General features: G+C 43.0%; 1 protein-coding gene across 1 annotated transcript in view; it reads left to right on the top strand.

The window, feature by feature from the left end:
- The first annotated feature begins 16,802 nt into the window (after positions 1 to 16,802).
- Positions 16,803 to 21,720, top strand: part of LOC142458124 (myosin-13) — a 71,046-nt gene continuing 66,128 nt past the window's right edge. Inside the window, exons 1-3 of the mRNA XM_075559167.1 lie at positions 16,803 to 17,013; positions 20,613 to 20,752; positions 20,848 to 21,004. Of these exons, the coding sequence (XP_075415282.1) occupies positions 16,803 to 17,013; positions 20,613 to 20,752; positions 20,848 to 21,004 (508 nt within the window). The remainder of the gene's footprint in view (positions 17,014 to 20,612; positions 20,753 to 20,847; positions 21,005 to 21,720) is intronic.

Genomic DNA, 21,720 nt, shown 5'->3' with positions numbered 1-21,720 from the left:
AGGAGCCCTCGTCCGCGGGTAATTCTGGGAAGCGTGGGCGTTCGGGCAGCATTAGTGTCTCATGGGATCTTGCAAACGCAGAAGCAGCTGTGTTGTTGTGTAAAGACAAACTGGCCTGAGAACCCAGAGATGGTGGTTTCAGTTGCCGCTCGGCCACTTACTAGCTGCGCGACCAGCTGCTTACCCTGAACAAACCTCCGTTTTTCCACTTGAAAACATTTGCTATGGCTCCTCGTTGGAATTTCATCAAACCCGGTTTAAAGCATGCTCTTTCTAAGCCTCTTACACTTTTTGCATTCCCAAGCTTCCATGGATCGAGGCCAGCAGTCAAAAGAGGGTAGGTATTGTGTGCATTTTTAAATGTTCTTAACGAGCTGTGTTGGATTTGTAAGTAGAAGAACAGGTCAGTTTTTACCTTTATCACATTTTACTTAGAGGGCCCCTGGCGGCCTAGGGGATTACCCTTTGGGCTGCTGACCAACTGCAAGGTCGTCAGTCTGAAAACCACCAAGAGGGCCACAGTTGAAATATGAGGCTTTCGACTCTCATAAAGATTGATAATCTCAGAAACCCACAGGAGCAGTTCTACTCTGGCTTGCTGAGTTGCTATGCGTGGGAACCAAATGGCAGTGCATTTTCTATATTAGTGCCTCTATCCAGAGCTTCAAGCTCTGATTTTGTAAAGTGGGTCCTAGATCAGCTACTATTCAGGGGCTCCCCTAGTTCTAGAATCTGAGAACATCATTCAAATCTTCAGTTAAGTGACTTCAATAAGCATGAAAGTCAGTCGTGATGGGCCCATCCTGTAAGCCTGGCCTGGAAAGTTCTGATGCTGACTGCTGCTTCTGGAAATTCCATCTGTTGCATAAGCTCTCAGGTTGCCTGAGTCGTGAGGACTAAGATATGATCCCTCTCTCCGCACAGTTAATCGTCCTTTCTTCTCAAGTAGCCTCCACGCAATGACCTTACTCACACTTTTTCCCTAGTGCCCGCTCTGTCCCCGCTGCTACTGCCCGCTCCTCACTGCACCATGGAAATCGACATTTCCTGTGAATGCACCTTGCGTTGAGATAAGTAGAGATGTGCTCCTTAGAAAATCAGGAAAAATGTGTGTCCTTAACACCCACTAACTCCTGAGTCCCTGTCTTTAGCTTCCACCTGTTTCCTGCTGCTATGTTATCAGGCCAAATCCCTTCCCCATGTCCATCTTTTCTTCAGCTTCGTTGTTATCGTTTGCTTTTGAAAATATCATCCCTCTTGGCTTCTAATAATAATAAAACTACCTTCACTTTGTTATTTTTAGAAGCCAGAGGGGTGGCCTCTGACACATGAGTAACCCCACACAGTGGTATGAAATGCTTCCCAGTCCTGCAGGCGTACTAATCTATCTCCACGATCGGTCACAAATCAGACTGTTGAGATCCATAAAGTCCTCGTTGGCTGATGTTTGCAAGTAGGTCACCAGGCTTTGCTTCCTAGTCCTTCTCAGTGTGGAAGTCCTGCTGATGTCTGTTCAGCCTCAAAAGAACATGCAAGCCTTCAATCATAAATATATAATGACTATGCACGAGGTTTATTGATCAGAAATCTAACCCAGGGCTCTGCCTGGGTCATGGGGGGAAGTCTATCCCTGAACCAGCACTGCTCTGTAGAAGTGACAAGGTGATTGCTTACAGTTAACAAAACTGGAGACAAATCCTCATTCACAAAATCCTTCTCCTCACGGGAAGAGATGGGATGATTGGTAGCGTACCAAATGATGGGCTATGGGGAATAGTGGGATAGAGGAGAGAAACTCCCCTCCCCCCAAGAGGACTTACTTGAATGATAACGGATGGTTGCCAAATTTGCTTCCAAGGAAAGAAGTGATCTTCTTGACTTGAGGACTAGTTTTTTGTTTTGTTTACTGATCAACCCGAAAAATGAAACTGTGCATGGAAGAAATGCTAAATGACTCTACAGAGTCGTGGAGCAACTGAGAACTGGTAGGAGCAGAAGGAGACACAGAATGGGAAGAAAAGAAACCAACCAGCAGCATCCATGTAAAGGAAAGTGGAATTTTTTAGGAGAGGCTTTTCTGATGGAAATTTTGAATTTTTACTCCAGGGCATGTAACATACCAGTGCTCATCTGTCAGTGTGTCATCATATTATGTACATTGAATCCTTGATGTCATGATGCTAGAAGCTATACCGAATATGTAGCTTGGCCTCAACATCACCCGTAGTTGATGGGTTTCAGTAGAGCTGAGCCACCACAACGCAATAGGCATATATCACAATGAAGTGACTCACAGGAATTATTTTTGTTTCCATTTTAATGTAGTCTGCTTAGTGTGTAATGGCATCGTGAGGAAGCTTGAGACTCTATGATTAATTACCAAATGTAAAACAGAGACACAACGTGAGCACATATTGTTGGAAAAATGGTGTTGATAGATTTGCTTGATATAGGATTTCCACAAACCTTCAATTTGTAAAATATATGACAGCTGCAAAGTGTATTAAATGAGGTGTGCCTCTATATAGGAGGGTGAGTTAAAAAAAAACCTTGCTGCAAAATCATAGAAAAGTTTATTAAGCAAAAAGGTCAAAAAGTGAAGCTATTGTTTCTTGGCATGTCCGCCATCAAGGGCTCTGCACTTTGGGAGGGGGTGGTGCCCTCTCCAGCCCTTCGATGAAGAACTGTATGACCTTCAGCTTACCTTCAGCTTCAAAATGACAGTCTCGCCATCCTCAAGGGGTCATATCATGTTCATTTTAAGAACTCTTTGAGTTTGGTAAACAAAGAGAATTCTAAAGGGGGCAAGATCAAAATTGTAGGTTGGATGGGGTAAGATTTCCCAATGAAATCCTTAAAGGACAGTCCTTGGGACCCTCCGTGAATGAGCAAGTGAATTGTCAATTCTTCCCAAACATCATTCTAGTAAGTCCTCTGATCATCCTGTGTCGTGTAAGAAGCTCTATCAAGAGTATCCAAGTGGAATCGCCAAAACCAGTCACCATGCCTTTCTGAGCTGACCTCTGCCTTGTGTTCATCTTTGAAGTCTTCCCAATCTACCTTTAAACTCTTGATCCACTTAAACTATTTTACGTGGAGCAGCATTTCCATAAATTTGTTGCAAAGCTTCAATGGTTTGGCAAAATATCCGCTTGAGTTTTGTTAAATTGTTTTGGTATTAACCCTGATCTCAAAATCTTTTTTGCCCCATGGAACAAAAAAATGATCTCCCCACTTTCTGAAGACATCTTAATAAGACTAAGTTAAGTCTATTATGGAAAATGCTTGTCTGCAGCCACCAATTGATTACAGAGACATGCTTTGTTTGGAATAAGACAATGCATGTCTGAATGGGAACCCAATGGCAATACCTCTTGGCTTACCTTCATAGATGTCACTTTCCTGTTCACAAACCTAAACTGCCCATTTCTTCCCCTTCGTTCACGGTCCTAGCCCTCTTACCCATCCTTCCAGGCAGCCAGGCTTAGCTGGTGGTTCTGCCTGAAACACACCCTGAGAACTCTAGTTTCCAAGCCACGATCGCTCAGTTTCCTATGTATCAAATTAGTCTCTGTTCCTCGCATCTACATAAAAGTCCACCACTGTTAAAGAGAGGATAGAAGATAAAGGGGAAAGTGAGACTTGGGAATTAGAAAACAGATTCAATTCTGGCTCCATGCTCTACTAGCTGTGGGATCTTTGGGCCAACCATTTATCACTCTCATGCATCATTTCTCCATGGAAGAAATGTTGTCCCCAACAGAAACAATAATAACATAAACAATATAAATATCCTAAGATGGCTGAGAAAATTAAACACGGTAAAGGATGCAAAAATGCTTGTGTAAACCAAAAACACCTCACTGCCATCAAATTGACCCTGACTCATAACGACCCTGTAGGATAGAATTAGAATTACCCCTATGGGTTTCCGAGGCTTTAAATCTTACAGAAGCAGAAAGCTACATTTTTCTTCGTCAAAGGAGTGAGCAAACCATTGACCTTACAATTAGCAGCCCAGTGCAAACCCTGCCAGGGCTTCTGAAAAGTGCTACAGAGGGTTGTTTTTGTTTGAATAGTCTCCACGCCTTTCCAAATCTCTCTCTATGCCAAATTCGTAACGTTATTATTAATAGAATTTTTGATAATACTTTGTATATGCAACACACTTTATGCTTGTTCCAATCTCTCCCTATTCCAAATTAGCAAAGTTATCATTCATAGCAATTTTGATAATATTCTGTATATGCAACACACTTTATCTTATACCTTTGGGGGTCGAACAACCCTTTCACAGGGGTCACCCGATTCATAACAGTAGCAAAATTGCAGTTATGAAGTAGCAATGAAAATAATTTTATGGTTGGGGGTCACCACAACATGAGGAACTATATTAAAGGGTGGCAGCATTAGGAAGGTTGAGAACCACTGTCTTATACAAATACCAATCATTGAGCACCCCACTCCTTTCAGCACTTAGATTATTCTTGGGCAAGGGATGCATCCTTTTCATGTGTATGTACTCTCTTGCCACCAATGTTGTCGACTCCTTGAGGGAAAGAACTCTATCTCACATTTCCATCCCCATTCCCAGCGCAGAACCCTAAAGATATTTGTTGTCAGTTGTCTTCAGGTCAATTCCAACTCCCAGCAACCTCATGTATGTGTGACCAAACCAAACCCTGCCTAGTCCTGTGCCATCATTATGATTGTTGATGTGCTCGTGTCTATGACTGCAGCCACAAAAGTTGAACCTTCTACTCCTGTTAAGTGTTACAATCTCAGAAACCCATAGGGACAGTTCTACTCTGTCCTGTAGGGTCACATGAGTTGCAATTCACTCGATGGCAGTGACTTTGGAGTTTTTTCCAACCTCAAATGCTCAACCTTTATGATGATGTCAAACAAATTCTGTGATCCTTAGGGTTTTCATGGGCCAATTTCCAGAAAGTAGTTGACCTGGCCTTTTTTCCTAGTCTACTGTAGTCTGAAAGCTCCACTGAAACTGTCCACAATAGCTGACCTTGCTTTTATTTGAATTACTGGTGGTACCACTTCCTGTCTCAAACAAAAACAAAAGCAAACTCACTGCCACTGAGTGGTTTTTGATTCATGTAGATACAATATGTGGTTTCCAAGACTGTACGTCTTTTTTTAAATCATTTTATTTCGGGCTCTGAGATTGTTAATGTTTATTGTGCCAACCTGGCCAATGAACTCATGTGGAATTAATTGAAAGGCAGAGAGATAAATGGCTCCATGCGCCTCGCCTTTCTTGTCTCTTGCTCTTTGATCATCGGACCAGGGTACAGCTGTGTTGATTGTTCTGTGCCTCAATTTGCAAGCTATGCTACCTGTGAGACACCTAACCTGTGCACTGTGTTGCTGTAATTTGAGGTTCCTTCAAGACCTGCTTTGCCACACTATTGGAATATACAGCTCTTGAGCTCAGGACTGTTGGACCCTGTCATCTGGCTAACTGTTGTTGACCTACCTGCCTTGCTGTTTGCTGCCTGTGGCCAAATAGTCTGAAATGCTCTACAGAGGACTACCCAGCAGCCCTCAAGGCTTGAAGGACTGCCAGTGTCTCACAGTTATTTCACGGGAGTGAGTTGTACTGAGCCATTTGTACTGTTTTATAGATTAATGAATGGTTTATTTCTTATGTTATATATATATTATATATATAATTATTAGTGTTCTGGTTTTGTTGCTCTAGAGAACCCTGTCTAACAAAATTGGTACCAGGAGTAGGGTTCTAGAACCCTGTCTAACATAGGCTCGTACACACACAATCATACATCAATGGAACTAGGCATGTTCTTACATGTGTTGTGCTCATTCATTTCTAGAAATTTACTTTATAATGAGCCCTTGGTATCAGCTCCTTTCCACCCCTCCCCTTCCCACCCTCATAACTCCCTGATAGATTGTGCATTGTTTACAGGACCATCTTTCTCCCAAAAAGCAGCTGGTGGGCTTGAACCACCAATCTTTGTGGTTAGCAGCTTGTTCTGCAGCTCTATTAGGACCCATTTCCAGTATCACCACGAACCACAACCCTACAAAAACTGACATGCACTTGTACTCAGAAATTATGTACTGCCAATAGTACGAGACAGAGAGGGTTTGAATTCCATTCTGCCACTTACACTTACTAGTGGTTTGTTCTTGAGTTGGTTCCTTCAAAATACAACAAAACTGCTAATGAGTTGCTATAAAATAGTAATGATATTAACACCTATTTCATAGAACTATGATGAAGAATGTTCAATGACATTATAGGGATAAATGGCTGGAACATGGTGAGTTCTTAATGACTGCTGACTAATGGGTAGTATTTCATTCTGTTGTACATGGATTCACTGTGTGTCAGAACCAAATCAATGGCATCTAACCCAACAACAAGAGTTTGAATACATTCTCTTCTGTCATATCAGTAAGCTAACACCAATTATCTCATGAATCCTCTTGATTCATCAATTCCTTAGAATAAATTTTACTAAGCATCTAGCCTTCTGCTAGGTGCTCTTGAGTAAAAGATACCTCATTTTACATATAAGCATACAGGTGGACATGCAGACTTCAAAAAGTTCATGTAAAAATGTAATTGAAAAAAAATGTAATTGAAAGACAATATTGATGGACAGTGGGCTCCTACTCAAGCACTCCCTCAACATAAGAACACTTGGTTCTAACAATTTGGCAATCTGAGATGCTCACCTTCCTGGCATGATCACTGAACATAATGGGTGCCCAAACAAATGTGGTGAAGAAAGCTGATGGTGCCCAGCTATCAAAATATATAGCATCTGAGGTCTTAAAGACCTGAAGATAAACAAGCGGCCATCCAAATGAGAAACAACAGAGCCCACATGGAAGAAGCACACCAGCCTGCCCCGACATGATTGCTGAAGACAAGGCAGGTGCATAAGCAATTGAGGTGAAGAGGGCTGATGGTGCCCGGCTATCAAAATACATAGAATTTGGGGTCCTATAGGCTGGAAGATAAACAAGTGGCCATCTAACTTAGAAACAAGAAAGCCCACATGGAAGAAGCACACCAGCCTATGAGATCACAAGGCATCAGGGATCAGGTATCAAGCATCAGAGACTAAAAATAAAAAATCATAGCATTGTGAATGAGGGGGAGTGTGGAGTAGGGACCCAGGACCCATCAGTGGGCAATTGGACATCCCCTTGCAGAAGGGCCATGGGGCGGAGACAAGCCAGTCAGGGTGCAGTGTAGCAATAATGAAACATACAATTTTCCTCTAGTTCTTGAATGCTTCCTCTCCCCCACTATCATGATCCCAATTCTACCTTACAAATCCAGCTGGACCAGAGAGGATGTACACTGGTACAGATGGGAACTAGAAACACAGAGAATCCAGGACAGATGAACCCCTCAGAACCAGTGGTGAGAGTGGTAATATTGGGAGGGTGGAGGGAAGGTGAGGGAGAAAAGGGGATCAGATTACAAGGATCTACATATAACCTCCTCCCTGGGGGACAGACAGTGGAGAAGTAGAGGAAGAGAGACATCAGATAGTGTAAGATATGACAAAATAATAATAATTTATAAATTATCAAGGGTTCATGGGGAGCGGGAAGGGTGGGGGTAAATGGGGAGCTGATACCAATGGCTCAAGTAAAAAGCAAATGTTTTGAGAAAGATGAGGAAAACAAATGTACAAAAGTGCTTGACACAGTGGATGGATATATGGACTGTGATAAGAATTGTACAAGCCCTCAAAAAATGATTTTTTAAAAAGACAATGTTACTTTTTTACCTGGGTATATTATGTTAGTAGGTGTTTTTTTATCATAGAAATTAAGGATTTTTAAAATTTTACTTTCTATACATTCTATTAGCAATAATTATTTTTGTTCAATAAAATAGACATCTTCTATGTTATTGAGTATTTTTGGCACATAATATTTGTAGTGGTTGTGTAATATTTCCATGTATTAATGTAGTTACTACTCTCAAACTGGCATTTCTAATAGAATGAAATGCTGCCTGTTCCTGGGGCATTCCCACAACATCTAGTACAAATGAATCCATTGTTGTAGCCTCTGTGTCAATCTGACTCATTGAAGATCTTTGTTAAATGTAATAAGTAATTTAATTAGCCAATATCTTTTCATTGCACTTCAACTGGTTTCCATTTTCTCACAGATTTAATAAAAAGATGCTAGAAAATAAAAATTTTTAAAAGGTATCTCATTGTGGCTTTCTTCTGGGCCAAAGTGTTAAGAAATCAAGAGATCTTCTCTGTGTAGTACATCCACCAGTCTTCCCACGCTTTGAGGGGAATAAGATGGAACTTCAACACTGGGAAATTCCAAGTCCAGAAACCAAACCCACAGGTCCATTCTGACATAGAGACCCTCTCTAGGGTTTCTGAGACTGTAAATGTTTATGAGGGCAGACAGCACAGAACTGGGTTTCCAAGACCATCAATCTCTTCAGAAATAAACCACCACCTCTCTCTCTCAGGGAATGGCTGACTCGGGGCAGCAGCCCCACGGGTAGCCCACTGTGTCACCAGGGTGAACTCTGTGCTGTCATCCTATCTACTCCTTCTCTGCCAGCAAGTCCACGCTGACTAATGAAAGCCATAAGGTTGTCAGTAGCTACTTCCTCCAAAGTGGGGAGCCAAGGCCTTCTTGGTCATTGCTTGTTCTTAATCTGGATTAAGAAACCTGTTTGCTTTGGGTGACCTTGCTGGCACTTGAAATACCAGTGACATAGCTTCCAGCATGACAGAAACACCGGACCGGGCAGTTTTCGCTCAGTGACCTTTGAGTCCCTCCTGACCCCTGGCAACCCCTGCTGAACAGAGTAGAACTGCCCCATAGAGTTTCCGAGGCTGTGTGTGACCTTTAGAACAGCCTGTCTTCTGAGCACTTCTGGGGAGGTTTGAACTGCCAACCTTTTGACTAGCAGTCGAGTCCTAATCCTTTGTGCCACCCAGAGACCAGAAAGGACTAAAGTAGACAGGTAGAGGAAAATATACTAGCCACAAAAAGAAATTACAGCTGAGGTGCTGGCCTTGAAGGTGAAGCTATCACAGCTAAGAAGTGGGCATAAAAATTTACAGCAGCTTAAGAATAAGTCATGCAGAGAAAAGCTAATCTTCCTGACAACTTCATCACATAACCTCTCAGAAATCCTGGGTGATCAAGGGAGGCAGGGGGGAGAATTCTGTTCAAGATACTGGATTCAATGCAGCAAGACGGTGTGTAATTATAGAAAGCTGTGAAAAATAAGCACTCCTTTTACAACGAATGTATCCACTGCTAAAAAATAAGACTGTATGTGTTAACTGGTCAATCTTAGGTTTTATGGAAATTTCTGACAAGAAGAGTTCACTGTCCCGTAACAATGCCAGGTAAGTAAAGGGAGTTAATGTTCACGCTATTGATCATCATCCATTGTTCGACCCCTTTCTTCCTGCAGCTGTGTCCTTCACTGACCTTCTCTCCAATACTCTGCCCCAGTGCCACTCAGCCCCTGAGACTCTCTAAGTCTGAAAGATCTGTGTCCAACGTCAAAATCCCTATGCAGCTGACTTGGCATTGTGTGGCCTCCGCTGGTCATTTATCCAAGTAATTTAACAAGAGTAAGAGATCAGAGCCACGACGCATTTACATCTAATGAGTATTTGGTTGGGTGATCCCCTCCACCAACCTGAGCCAAGTTAGAATGCTAGGCTGCCAGATTTGGGGATATAAAGAGAGCTGAGGGGCCCACACCCCTGACTGCTGAGATCACAGCATCTCAAGGTAAGTGCTCATGAACTCTCACTTTTCTGTTGTTTCAAATAACTGTGATTACACCTGGTCAGTTTACCAAAGAGGGAGGGAAACATATACAGTGGGGACCTACTATTCCGAAGGTTTTAAGCACAATGAACATGATAAGATAGGTATCGTCCAAAAAGTTTTCACTAAGGAAGAAAAGATAAGAATCTTAAGTTATTATAACACAAAAAAAACAAAAGACCCCTGTGGAACAAAATTAAATATATACAAATTCTGATAATCCTACAGTTCAATCTTTAACAATTCAATAGCAAATAAACAGATGGATTTGTCATTTCTTATCTGTGCTTGTATAATACTATTATTGTCCATTTCTTTGGTTATTTCACCCCCCCTTTCTAATGTCAAGATCTTCAGAGATTATTTCAGCTAGAGCCTCACCTATGCACTCTCTTCATTTTAGTCTGCACCAGAGTCTAGGTGTGATTGTCTGCTTCCAAGACTGGTCTGGGCCATGACTTGAATCTCCAGGAGTATCTACCATAGTGACTGAAGCTTTGGGAGACTTTGGAGAGTCTGAATCCATGGCTGCATTTCAGCCCCCCATCTCAGCATGAGAACTAACTCTGTGAGGTAGATTTGTAAGGTGGAAGGATGATTTGTTGGTTCATCTAGCTCATTTTCACAGAAGGAAATGAAAACCCAGAGAACTTATAATATCTCTTTCACAGAAAAGGGATGCCTTGCAGCAGTTTACAAACTGGGCTGCTAACTGTGAGTTGGTCAGCAGTTAGAACTCACTCCAAGGAAGAAAGATGAGGCTGTCTGCTCCCATCATCTCAGCAAAACCAAAGGGACAGTTCTACTTTCTCCTCTGAGATAACTAGAAATCAGAGTCAACTCAAAGGCAGTGGGTTAATGACTTTAACCACAACTAATATTAGCAGTCTGAGATTCTACCTCTGAGTTTGCTTGTTTGTTTGTGTGTGTGTGTATGTGTGTTTTAACTAAGGATTCATAATAACACGCATTTATTTTTCCAAGGAATGTCTGACAATTTTAGGATATAATCAGAGATTATTAGAAACTCAGGAAAGGAAACTAAAAAAAATAAAACAAGCACTCATTACTGTTGAATTAATTCTGACTCGCAGCAACCTAACAGAACAGGATAGGAGTGCGGTGAGTTTCTGCTGTAATTGTTTACGGGAATAGAAAACCCATCTTTATGAACAAATGACTTTGCGGACCGCAGCCCAATTCATAACCACTGTGCCACCAGAGCACAGAAAAGGTGAGGAAGGATGAAATCAGAATAGTAAACTAAGTGTTGAGATGGTTTCTTCCTGCTTCAATGGGTTTTCCTGGCATAGGTCTGTTTCCATAGTTGTACAGCAATGAGTTGGCATTGTTTTACATGATGGCGACCCCGTGTGTCTCATGGCAGGCCTGCGCTTTATAGGGTTTCCATCAATGTGACCTTTCAGGCGCTTCTTTCCTGACTCCTCTTGTTGGACTCAAGCCTCCAACCTTTAGGTCCGTAACCAAGTGCTTAACTATTGTGCCACCCAGGTGGCCTTCCACCAGAGTGGAATGAGAATGGATACTAAGTGGAAATGTTGAGTTAAATTCTGCATTGAACTCTCTTTAGGCCCTCATGGTTTCTTGAGGATATCCCAGGTAAGTTATAAACTTCTAGAACTAAGAATCCTTCATCCAAGTTAAGTTTTCAGCTGCCCTGCCTTTATCTTCTTCAGAAGAGCTTAGGGTATTCCTAGACATTTGAAAGACTTCTTTGCCAACACTTTTTTTTTCATTGCCAAAATAATTTGGCCACTGGCTTGAAGCATCAAGTTGTGATCTGGATCATTTTCCTCCTTTATTTCTTCCCTGATCCTGAAGAGTCTTCATCCCCATCCAGAAGCAACATCCCTCTAAATTCAAATCACATTTCATTTAGGCATTGGAACACTTGTTTTATGGATATTGTCTCACTTAAGGACTTCTTTGAGCATTCTCTAAGCCCTAACTAAAAGTCACCTTTTAGTGGAACAGAGAGTGTACTTTATGCTTCCTTGTACCTTCTTGTAAGTATCTGGCAGGTACTTTGTATGCAGAAGGTATTCAAGAAAGTGCTTATCAAATGCTGCCGTTTACCAATTTATGTAAAGACTGGCGATTCACTAAGAAATTAAATGTATCTCCATCCCTCACTGTCCACCAGGCACCTTCTTATAAATAAGTGTAGAACCCATGCTGCATTTGTATTGACCTGAATTCTCTGTAGCTCATATGTTTGTGTGTTTGCTTACTTGCTTCCATTTGATTGTCTGAATCCTCCTCATGAAGACACTTCATTCCTGAAGGATTGATCGGAAAGGTAAGAGTGACGTTCATCTTGATCTTGATGGCAAGAATTGTGATTAGCAAACATTGTTCGGTGTGAGTGTGTGTGCGCTCTCATTCTTGCTACACTCACAAGGAGCTGAAATTGATGGAGTTGCAACCAATGGCCTACATATTCTCCAAGGCGCAACAGGCAAACTTTTTTTAGCAAAAGCAAGTGGCTTCCCAAATTGGTTCATGTTTTATACTAAAAAGTATACACATGTATTGTCGAAATTCCAAGACAGTATGTTAGTAATCTCAAAGCAAAGGTTTTACAAAAACTCAAGGTCTAAACCCACACAGGTTACCTTTTCTTTTTCTGAAGAAGTTTCTGACCCTGGATTCACCTAGCTGTGCCTTCAGTTACATGAAAAACTAACAGGGTAAGATGGGCTCAGTGGAAACCCTTTGTATGGCAGTAATAAATAGATGGGCAATTAATACCTTCCTCCAGATAAATGCATGTTTATTAGGGATTATTTTGATGGATTAAGCCCCCACCCCCAAAAATCAAAATGTAATTGAGTAACAATAGCATTTTTGCTAACAAGGGACAGTGACTGAGAAGTTCCTTGGAAAGAGATGCTGTGGTTCACTCATGACACGCAAGGAACGAGCAAGGAAGACTTGAAAGATAGAGATGGATGGAGATCAGGTGAGCTGGGACAGGTATCTCCACTAGAAGACGCTTAGCAGCAGGCACAGAGAAGGCGGCTGAAGAGACCCCACTGGGAAGAGGCTGTGCTCTCAGAAGAAAAAAGAGGTTCATTAAAGGATCTTCTGGAGGGACCCCTCTGGGTTGGGGACCACATGACCAAGAGTGATCTAACAGGGAAGTTTAACAAGGATCAATGTTCTCACTCATGAGTCCCAAACACGGTTGCATCAATGGAGGGAGAAGATTTGACTTAGCAACCGCATGCACAGAGAGGATTAAGAAGCCATGCCTGAAAGCAAGGAGTGAATCAGCCGTGTGATATGGCTGCCAAAAGGACAATCACCTCCTCGGGCATCAGACTCAGTCATGAGAGGTGAAGGACTCACTTTGATGAAGGAGGACATGTGATTCAGAGATCACATGTGATGAAATTAACAGTGGGTCCAGGGTAGAGTGACACTGAGGGTGAAGGAGAAACACATCGTGGAAGAAACAGATGAAGATGTAGCTGGAGTGACTTGGCTTAGAGGACACAAAGCTAAAGAGGACACAGAGCAGTCATCAAGTGGGTAAAGAGTTGTCTTGTGGGAAGACGGCCTGAACTTGTTTGGTTGCCACCAAGAGCTAGACTGAGGACCATCCATCCTGAAGCCACAGAGACAACTTCAGCTCAAAGCAAAAAGAACCTCCAGTCGGTCAAATAGCACCGAAAATGGGAAGGGGTGTCCCTGAAGCTGTTCAAGTAGCCAGGGTGCCACCTTTGCGAGAATATGGCTGAAGAAATTCAAGTGTCCTGAGACAAATGTTCTGTTTCATGATCAGCATCGTGTACTGTTGTTAGGCGCTATTGCGGCCGCTGCGACTCATGGGGAAATGCGCCTCTACTCACTGAAAACGAGTGTTTCCAATATCCCAACAGGTGCTATGGAATAAAGTCTGACAGTCTGCTTTGGAAAGGTCATCGTCTTCAGAGGCATTACAAACAACCCTCCTCTGTGCACACAGGGTCGCTGATAACAACAGCAAGCCTCCCAGCACCACATCTGTAGCAAAAGATAGCTCTGACCTCTGGGATTTCCAAGGCTGGAATCGTTACAAGAGCAGACTGCCACATCATTCTCCCATGGAGCAGATGGTGGATTTGAACTCCCAGCCTATTGTTTAAGGCTCTACATTTTTTTCGTATCCTGTGTGCCGAAATGTGGAGTGCTCAGAAAGCCATCCTGCTGTAAAAGAAAAGGTGTCGGCCCAAAAGCTTGATGGCTGTCCTCCAGAAGAAGCGCACGGGTGGTTGTTGGTGTCGCAAATGGAACTAGGCTTTTTGTTTTCCCACAAAACACCATCTTTGTCCAGAGGACAAATATAGCAGACAAACAAGAGTTATTCAGATGGGTATCTGACAGACAGGTTTCTTGAAAAGGAGCAAACTGGTCTTGTCACTTCAAGCAAAACCGACGAAGACCATCTGTGGTTAATGATACTCTTGAGCTTTTGAGCAAAAAGTAGAAATTCTAAAAACTTGTACTTGTGACCAGAAACTTGACAAATTCCTAATACTTAAGGAATTTTCTGATGAGACCAGTGGGGATATCAAGGAATGTGATTTGTTTTTCCCTATTTTATGATTTTAAAAAGCATTTGGAAATTCTGAATAACTGGGAAAAACAATATTTTCTAAATAACCAATGTAGGATGCTCCTACCTGGATAAAAGTGATAATGGGTAAGACAGATCAGTGGATTGCACTGGAATAGAGTGTGTGGTTGATAAGAGATTCCACATTACAACCAGCCTTGAGGATGCTACTACTTGCCGAGTTTTATCAAAAAAGAATACCCAAAATTATTTGGAAAGACTATTAAATTACCCTTTTCTTTTCCAAAGTATAAAACTGAAAAGTCGGGTTTTCTATGTATGCTTTGACCAAAATCATATCTAGCAGGCAACTTAGTACAGAAACAGACATAAGCATTCAGTTGTCCTCTGTGAATCCAGACATGATATTCTCAATAGTGAAAAACAATCCATTTTCTCATTCGATTTTTATGTAAGAAAATGGCCATTTTTTTCATAATAATATTTATTGTCTCTTTGGCACCTAATTGATTTAATAACTTTTAGATTCATTGATACATATTTTTATGTTTTCTCAGTTTTCATTTCTAATATGGTAAATACTGATCAAAATGATTATCATAAACAAACTCATTGGGTTCTCAATACTTTTTAGGAGTCTAAAGGGCCCTGAGACAACAAAGTTTGAGGATAGCCTCTGTATTAAAATCCCCGTAAGTCTTACCACTATGGACTACCCTCAGAGAAATCAATGCCACTCACAGCATTCTTATATAGGGTTTCCCAGGCTATAAAGCTTTAAAGAAGTATAAAGCATCATTGGGCTCCCATGGAGCGGCTGGTGGGTTTGAACCTCTGACCTTGTGGATGGAGTCCAACACCTACCAAAATAGTGCTGCCAAGGCTCGCTAAAGAGGAAAGCAGTATTGGATTAAATCTTCGTCCCCCGAGTAAGTGCGAAAAGTTAAACCTGCACACTGAACAAATACCAGCAGACATCTTTGTGTGAATGCTGCCCTGTGCAGTCTCTTTATACAAAAACTTCAAGTATCCTTGATGGAACTGTGGTTAAAAGCTCTTGGCTGCTCAAGTTGGTCCAACCCACCTGCCACTCTGTGGGAGTCAGTTGTGGCCGTCTGCTTCTGTAAAGCTTGATAGCCTCAGGACAGTTCTCCCTGGCCCCATAAATTGAGTATGAAGTGGATTCATTCTATAGTAGTGTGTTTTGGGGGTTGTTTTTTATAAAAATTAACCACAAACCCACAGATGGTTCAATAGTCACAGCCCAAATAAAACTACAACGCAACTTATCTAAATAAGATCCAAACAGAAGAGGATGCTGCAATTTTCTGTGGAAAATAATGCTGCCATTAGTCCATTTCCAAATCATAAAGACCCCATGTGTGTCATTCTTTCCTTATTCCTTTTGGTTAATCATTTCATTGGAGGCTCGTACAACACTTATCACCATCCATCCCTCCAAATGTGTCAAGCACATTTGTACATTTGTTTCCCTCATCATTCTCAAAACATGTGCTTTCTGCTTGAGTCCTTAATATCAGTTCCTTATTTTCCCCTCTCTCCCCGCTCCCCCTCCCTCATGAACCCTTGATCATTTATAAATTATTATTATTTTGTCATATCTTGCACGGTCTGACGTCTCCCTTCGCCCACTTTTCTATTGTCCATCCCCCAGAGAGGAGTCATATATAGATCCTTGTAATCTGTTCCCCCTTTCTACCCCACCCTTCCTCTACCCTCCTGGTATCACCACTCTCACCACTGGTCCTGAAGGGATCATCTGTCCTGGATTCCCTGTGTTTGCAGTTCCTATCTGTACCAGTGTACATCCTCTGGTCTAGCCAGATTTGTAAAGTAGAATTGGTATCATGATGGGGTAGGGCCGGGGAGGAAGCATTTAGGAATTAAAGGAAAGTTGTATGTTTCATTGTTACTACCCTGACTGGCTCATCAGCTCCATGAAACCCATCTGTAAGGGGTGTCCCGTTGCCTACAGATGCATGTCATAGAACAAACTGTGCTCCAGAGAATTTTCAATGCTTGATTTTTCAGAAGTAGACCACCAGGTCTTTGTTGGGAGGCACCTCTGGGCACACTCAAATCTACAACTTTTCAGTTATCAGCCAAGGACATTGATGACCCCAAGGGCTCAGTAGGAATTAATCTCTCTATATACCTCTCTCCCTCTTTCTTTCTTTAGTAACATACCCCGTTACTCAGTCTGAGTCCCTAGATCTGGTCCTAGATCCCTCATGGAGGGATTAAACCTGCAAGCATTTGAGTCTGTCTCCCTGTCTGAGAGGAAATAACGGGGCCAGCGTCCCTCGGGCTCCGGCATCACCCCGGCACACACTCAAGGGTGCTCTGTGGTGTTCCCAGGCCTGCAGCCATGAGCTCTGATGCCGAGATGGCTGTGTTTGGGGAAGCAGCTGCCTACCTTCGGAAACCAGAAAAGGAGCGAATTGAGGCTCAAAACCGCCCTTTTGACTCTAAGACGGCCTGCTTTGCAGTGGACGATCAGGAAATGTATGTGAAAGGTACAATCCAGAACAGAGAGAATGACAAAGTCACTGTCCAGATCCTCGACGACAACCGGGTAAGTGTTGACGTCAGATGCCTGAGGGTGGACACAGGCATTTCCCTTTGAGTGGGGTATTTGTGGGATACTAGAAATTGCATGCTGGCTGATAAAACATCTGAAGATAAAACTCAGCTTACTAGCATTGACTCCACTGTGGGTTCCCCAGCAACAGAGGTAAGTGCACTCACATTTGCTCCAGCCTATTTCTCTGAAGACATAGGGGTGTTTTTTGGTGGCTGTTTGGGAGGAGCTCTGATAGTGAAGTGGTTGTGTAAGGGGCTCCTAACCACAAGGTCAGCAGTTTGAACCCACCAGCTGTCATAGTCTCAGAATCCCACAAGGCCAGTTCTACTCTGCCCTGTAGGGGTCGCTATGCATCAGAATTGAGTTGCTGAGAGGCATTGTGTTGTTTAATGTACAGAATTTTTCTTTCCAATGGGGAGTAGACAGAGACAAGGAGCGTCATGGGGTTCCAAAGTTGAGGAGTTGGAAACAAGGGGTGACATGGGATTCCAAGGGGACATGGGCAGTGACAAGGGGCATCATCAGGTTCCACAAGGGAGTGGACAGAGACAAGGGGCATCATGGGGTTCAAAAGGGTGGTGGGCACTAACAAGGGGAGTCATAGAGAATCCAAAGTGAGAGGAAACAATGGGTGTCATGGAATTCCAAAGATGAGTGGGAAGTGAGCAGTGATGTCATGGGGTTCCAAAGGGGAGTGACAAGGGGCAGAGACAAGGGACGTGATGGGGTTCCAAAGATGAATGGGCAGAGAGCAGTGACATCATGGGGTTCCAAAGGGGAGTGACAAGGGGCAGAGACAAGGGGCATCATGGGGTTCCAAAAGGGAGTGGACAGAAACAAGGGGCATCACGGGGCTCCAAATGGGAGTGGGCACTGACAAGGGGAGTCATAGAGATCCAAAGGGACTGAGAGGAGACAAGGGGCATCATGGGGTTCCAAAGGGTGTGGATGGAGACAATGTGTGTCATGGTGTTCCAAAGGGGAGTTGTCAGAGACAAGGGGTGTCATGGAATTCCAAAGATGACTGGGCAGAGACAACGGCATCATGGAATTCCAAAGATAAGTGGGTGGAAACAAGGGGCGTAATGGAATTCCAAAAGTGAGATAGCAGAAACAATGGGCCTCAATGGGCTCCAAAATGGAGTGGGTAATGTACAGAATTTCAGTAAATTTTTCAACTCAGTGTTTATGGTACATCCACCCCTTCTAGGTGATAGTACTTTGCAAATGTAAAGAAAACTTACACCTTCCCTCCCAAAGTTGACTGTCTCAGGGAGGAATGCAGATGCACAGGGCAGGTACCAACCTGGTTCACCATCTCAGGCTGATGAGACAGAGGTTTCTTTCATCCTTTAAAGCTGAAATTAATTTCTGATTCCTTCTTGGACACCTCCCCATCCTACTTCATCCTACTGGAATGGGGTTGTACCCCATTTCCAGAATCTACTGAGGGTCTCACTGCCTCCCTGGATCATTTACTAGGAAACCAGACCCAGTTCCAAAAAGAACAAGAGAAAGAAAGAAAGAAAGAAAGAAAGAAAGAAAGAAAGAAAGAAAGAAAGAAAGAAAGAAAGAAAGAAGGAAGGAAGGAAGGAAGGAAGGAAGGAAGGAAGGAAGGAAGGAAGGAAGAAACTCATTGCTACCAGGTCAATGCCTACTCATAGCAACCATATAGGACAGGGTAGAGCTGCCCCTCTGTGAGTTTCCCAGACTGTATGTAACTCTTCCCTGAGTAGAAAACCCCATCTTTCTCCTGCAGAGCAGTGGTGATTTTGAGCTTCTGGTGCAGTCAGTAGTCTAAGACACGGCCACTAAGGTACAACGATTTCCTTTGTACGCTCCTTTGGCTCCATTGGTTGTTTCTCTCTAGTGCAAGATGGTGGGGCAGAAGGGACTCCTCGCACACTATTCCCAAGAGATGGGATCTGTAGTGTAGATTCTACAGGGAGAAAGATGGGACTTTCTACTCCCATAAAGAGTTATCCTCTCCTATATTCCACATCAACTAGATGTCAGGAAGCGTGGTGCAAATCCCCTTCCTCTTACGTTTTCTGCATAACCCTCAATGCTCTTTTAAGACTTGAGCTTTTGAAAAACAGGTTCTTTCTATCTGTTTCCTACCCTATTTCCACCTTTCCTGAGTAAGAGAGGAGTGTGAAGCCGCATACGAGGAGACTTCAAAATATTCATAGAAAAATAGAATTGAAACATTGGGATTTTTCCATGAAAATTTTGAAATTCAACACATCGAGGAGAAAGATAAATTTGTGGTCTCGAAATGTGATTCAATATGGATCAAGATACTGGCCCAATGTCTTAACCATTAAAGCAAGGGTACGACAAATGAGGAACGTCATGGAGAGGCAGGGGTGAGAAAAAATGGGTCATGACAGCGGAGCAAGTGAGCTGAGTTTTGGAGGTGTGTAGACAGAGTTTCGGTGAAGATAACCCAGAGAAAAGGACACCGGGCGAAGTATTGAGGTGGGGGTGCACAGGACCCATTTGGCTCTTTTCCATGTGCTCATTGTTTCAGTGTGTTCTAGCCTTCATCTCATGTCTGGATAACACAGGAGGTAAAAGCAGAGGCCCACTGCCTTGACCTTGGCTTCCTGTTCCCGTTTCCTGGTGTTGCTGTACACAAACATCAAAGCGTGTGGCTTTAAAAACATAAATGTATTTTCTCACAGTTTTGAAGAATAGAACTTCCCTGATGTTCTTAACATTGTTCTTGTAGACAATCCTCACAGTCGGGTTTTCCTCCTATGTGTGCCACTTCTCCTGGCTGCTTGTTGTATAACTCAGACGTGATTACATTTAGGAGTCACCCTATTCTGATACGGTTCATTAGCACAAAAGAACAACCCTAATTTCCAAGGAACCTCACATTCACATGCAGGAAGGTCAGGGATTCAACACATTTTATGGAACACAAGTCAATCCACACTACAACCCTGATTGTCACCTGACTATGCTAAAGGCTGAAGGCCTCCAAATCTCTGCGTACCTGGGGCTCACTCCTAATGTATCTGCAGCACTTTAACTGGGAGGCATTAGAATTGATCACACAGGTTAACCAACCAATTACTTACGGAGTTGATTTACACCTTGTAGGAATTCCTCCTGTTTTCCTAACCCTCTGAACTTTGCCATTAGTTAAATGATGCCCATTTGATCTTAGATGGTCGAGTGATCTAACACTGCAGAGAGTTACATTCCAGACCTGAGTAGTGACTAATGGCCATAGCCTTGGTGGTCCCATCAGTCTCTATCGGTTCAGCAATCCTGAATGCCTTTTTTTCCCTTAGAGCTCCATGACTGATTTCTCAGTAGATCAGCAGGCCTTTCTTCCAAGGCACTTTTTGGTGTATTGAACCAACCTTTCATTTACCAGCTGGGTGGTTTCCTGTTGTAGTTTGACTGGCTTATGTTAATCCAGGGCATTTCTCCATGGACCATCTCCAGGCATGGAGATCATTCAGGATATCCATGAATTGGTGGGAATCATAGCAATATCTCAGTTTCCATCACACCAGTAGAGTACAGCTCACTGGTATTCTCGCTCATCATGTGCTTTTCTTCCCTATATCCAGACAGTTACTCTGAACAGTGACCAGGTGTTCCCCATGAACCCACCCAAATTTGACAAGATCGAGGACATGGCCATGATGACCCACCTGCATGAGCCTGCGGTGTTGTACAACCTCAAAGAGCGCTATGCAGCCTGGATGATCTACGTGAGTGAACCTAACAAAGCCCTGGGGAACAAGCCCTTCGTTCCAACCCTGGTTTGAGTGAATCAGCTATTGTTCGTGATTTTTGTTTCCCCCAGACCTACTCGGGCCTCTTCTGTGTCACCGTCAACCCCTACAAGTGGCTGCCGGTGTATAACCCCGAGGTGGTGGCCGCCTACCGAGGCAAAAAGCGTCAGGAGGCTCCGCCCCACATTTTCTCCATCTCTGACAATGCCTATCAGTTCATGCTGACTGGTGAGTGATTTATTCAACCCTGATTTGGGAGGCAGCATTTAATTAGTCAATCCCTTAACTCAGCTTCAATTCCCGTCCAAGGCATTCTAAACGTGGCCCCCACTCACCTATCAGTGGAGGCTTGTGTTCTAATATGATGCTTAGCATGTTTCAGTGGAGCCTCCAGACTATGACCGACTAGGAAGAGAGGTTGTTAATCTACTACAAAAAGTAGCCAATGAAAACCCCATGGATCACAGTGTTTGGATCTGTAGCCAAAGATGGGGATGGTGCAAAACCTGCATTTCATTCTATGTATGGGGTTGTGAGGACCCCTGGTGTTGCAGTGGAGTTATCCATGGGGCTGCTCACCGCAAGTTCAACAGTTCAAAACCACCAATAGCTCCTCAAGGGAAAGATGAGACTTTCAATTCCCATAAGGAGTTACAGCCTCAGAAACCCACAGGGGGCAAATATACCCTGTCCTTCAAGGTTACTATGAGTCAAAATTGACTTGCTGGCAATGAGTTTATGGGGGTGGTCTTGAATAAGGGTGGACTTGATGGTAGCTAACAGTAGGTCTTGGTCATCTCACTGATACAATCTATGATTAAGATAAATAGGCGATTCAAATGATTTTATGATAGACGGAAACACCCTATCTTTCCTTATCAGCCAGAGTGCACAGTCAGGTTAGTGATCATGCTTTACCCACACTGCACTAGAAAAAATCTCAT

This window comes from Tenrec ecaudatus, chromosome 10 (assembly GCF_050624435.1).
Source record: "Tenrec ecaudatus isolate mTenEca1 chromosome 10, mTenEca1.hap1, whole genome shotgun sequence".
NCBI classification, from domain to species: domain Eukaryota; kingdom Metazoa; phylum Chordata; class Mammalia; order Afrosoricida; family Tenrecidae; genus Tenrec; species Tenrec ecaudatus.
The sequence above is the reverse complement of the archived record's forward strand: the minus strand, read 5'-3'. Positions and strand labels throughout refer to the sequence as shown.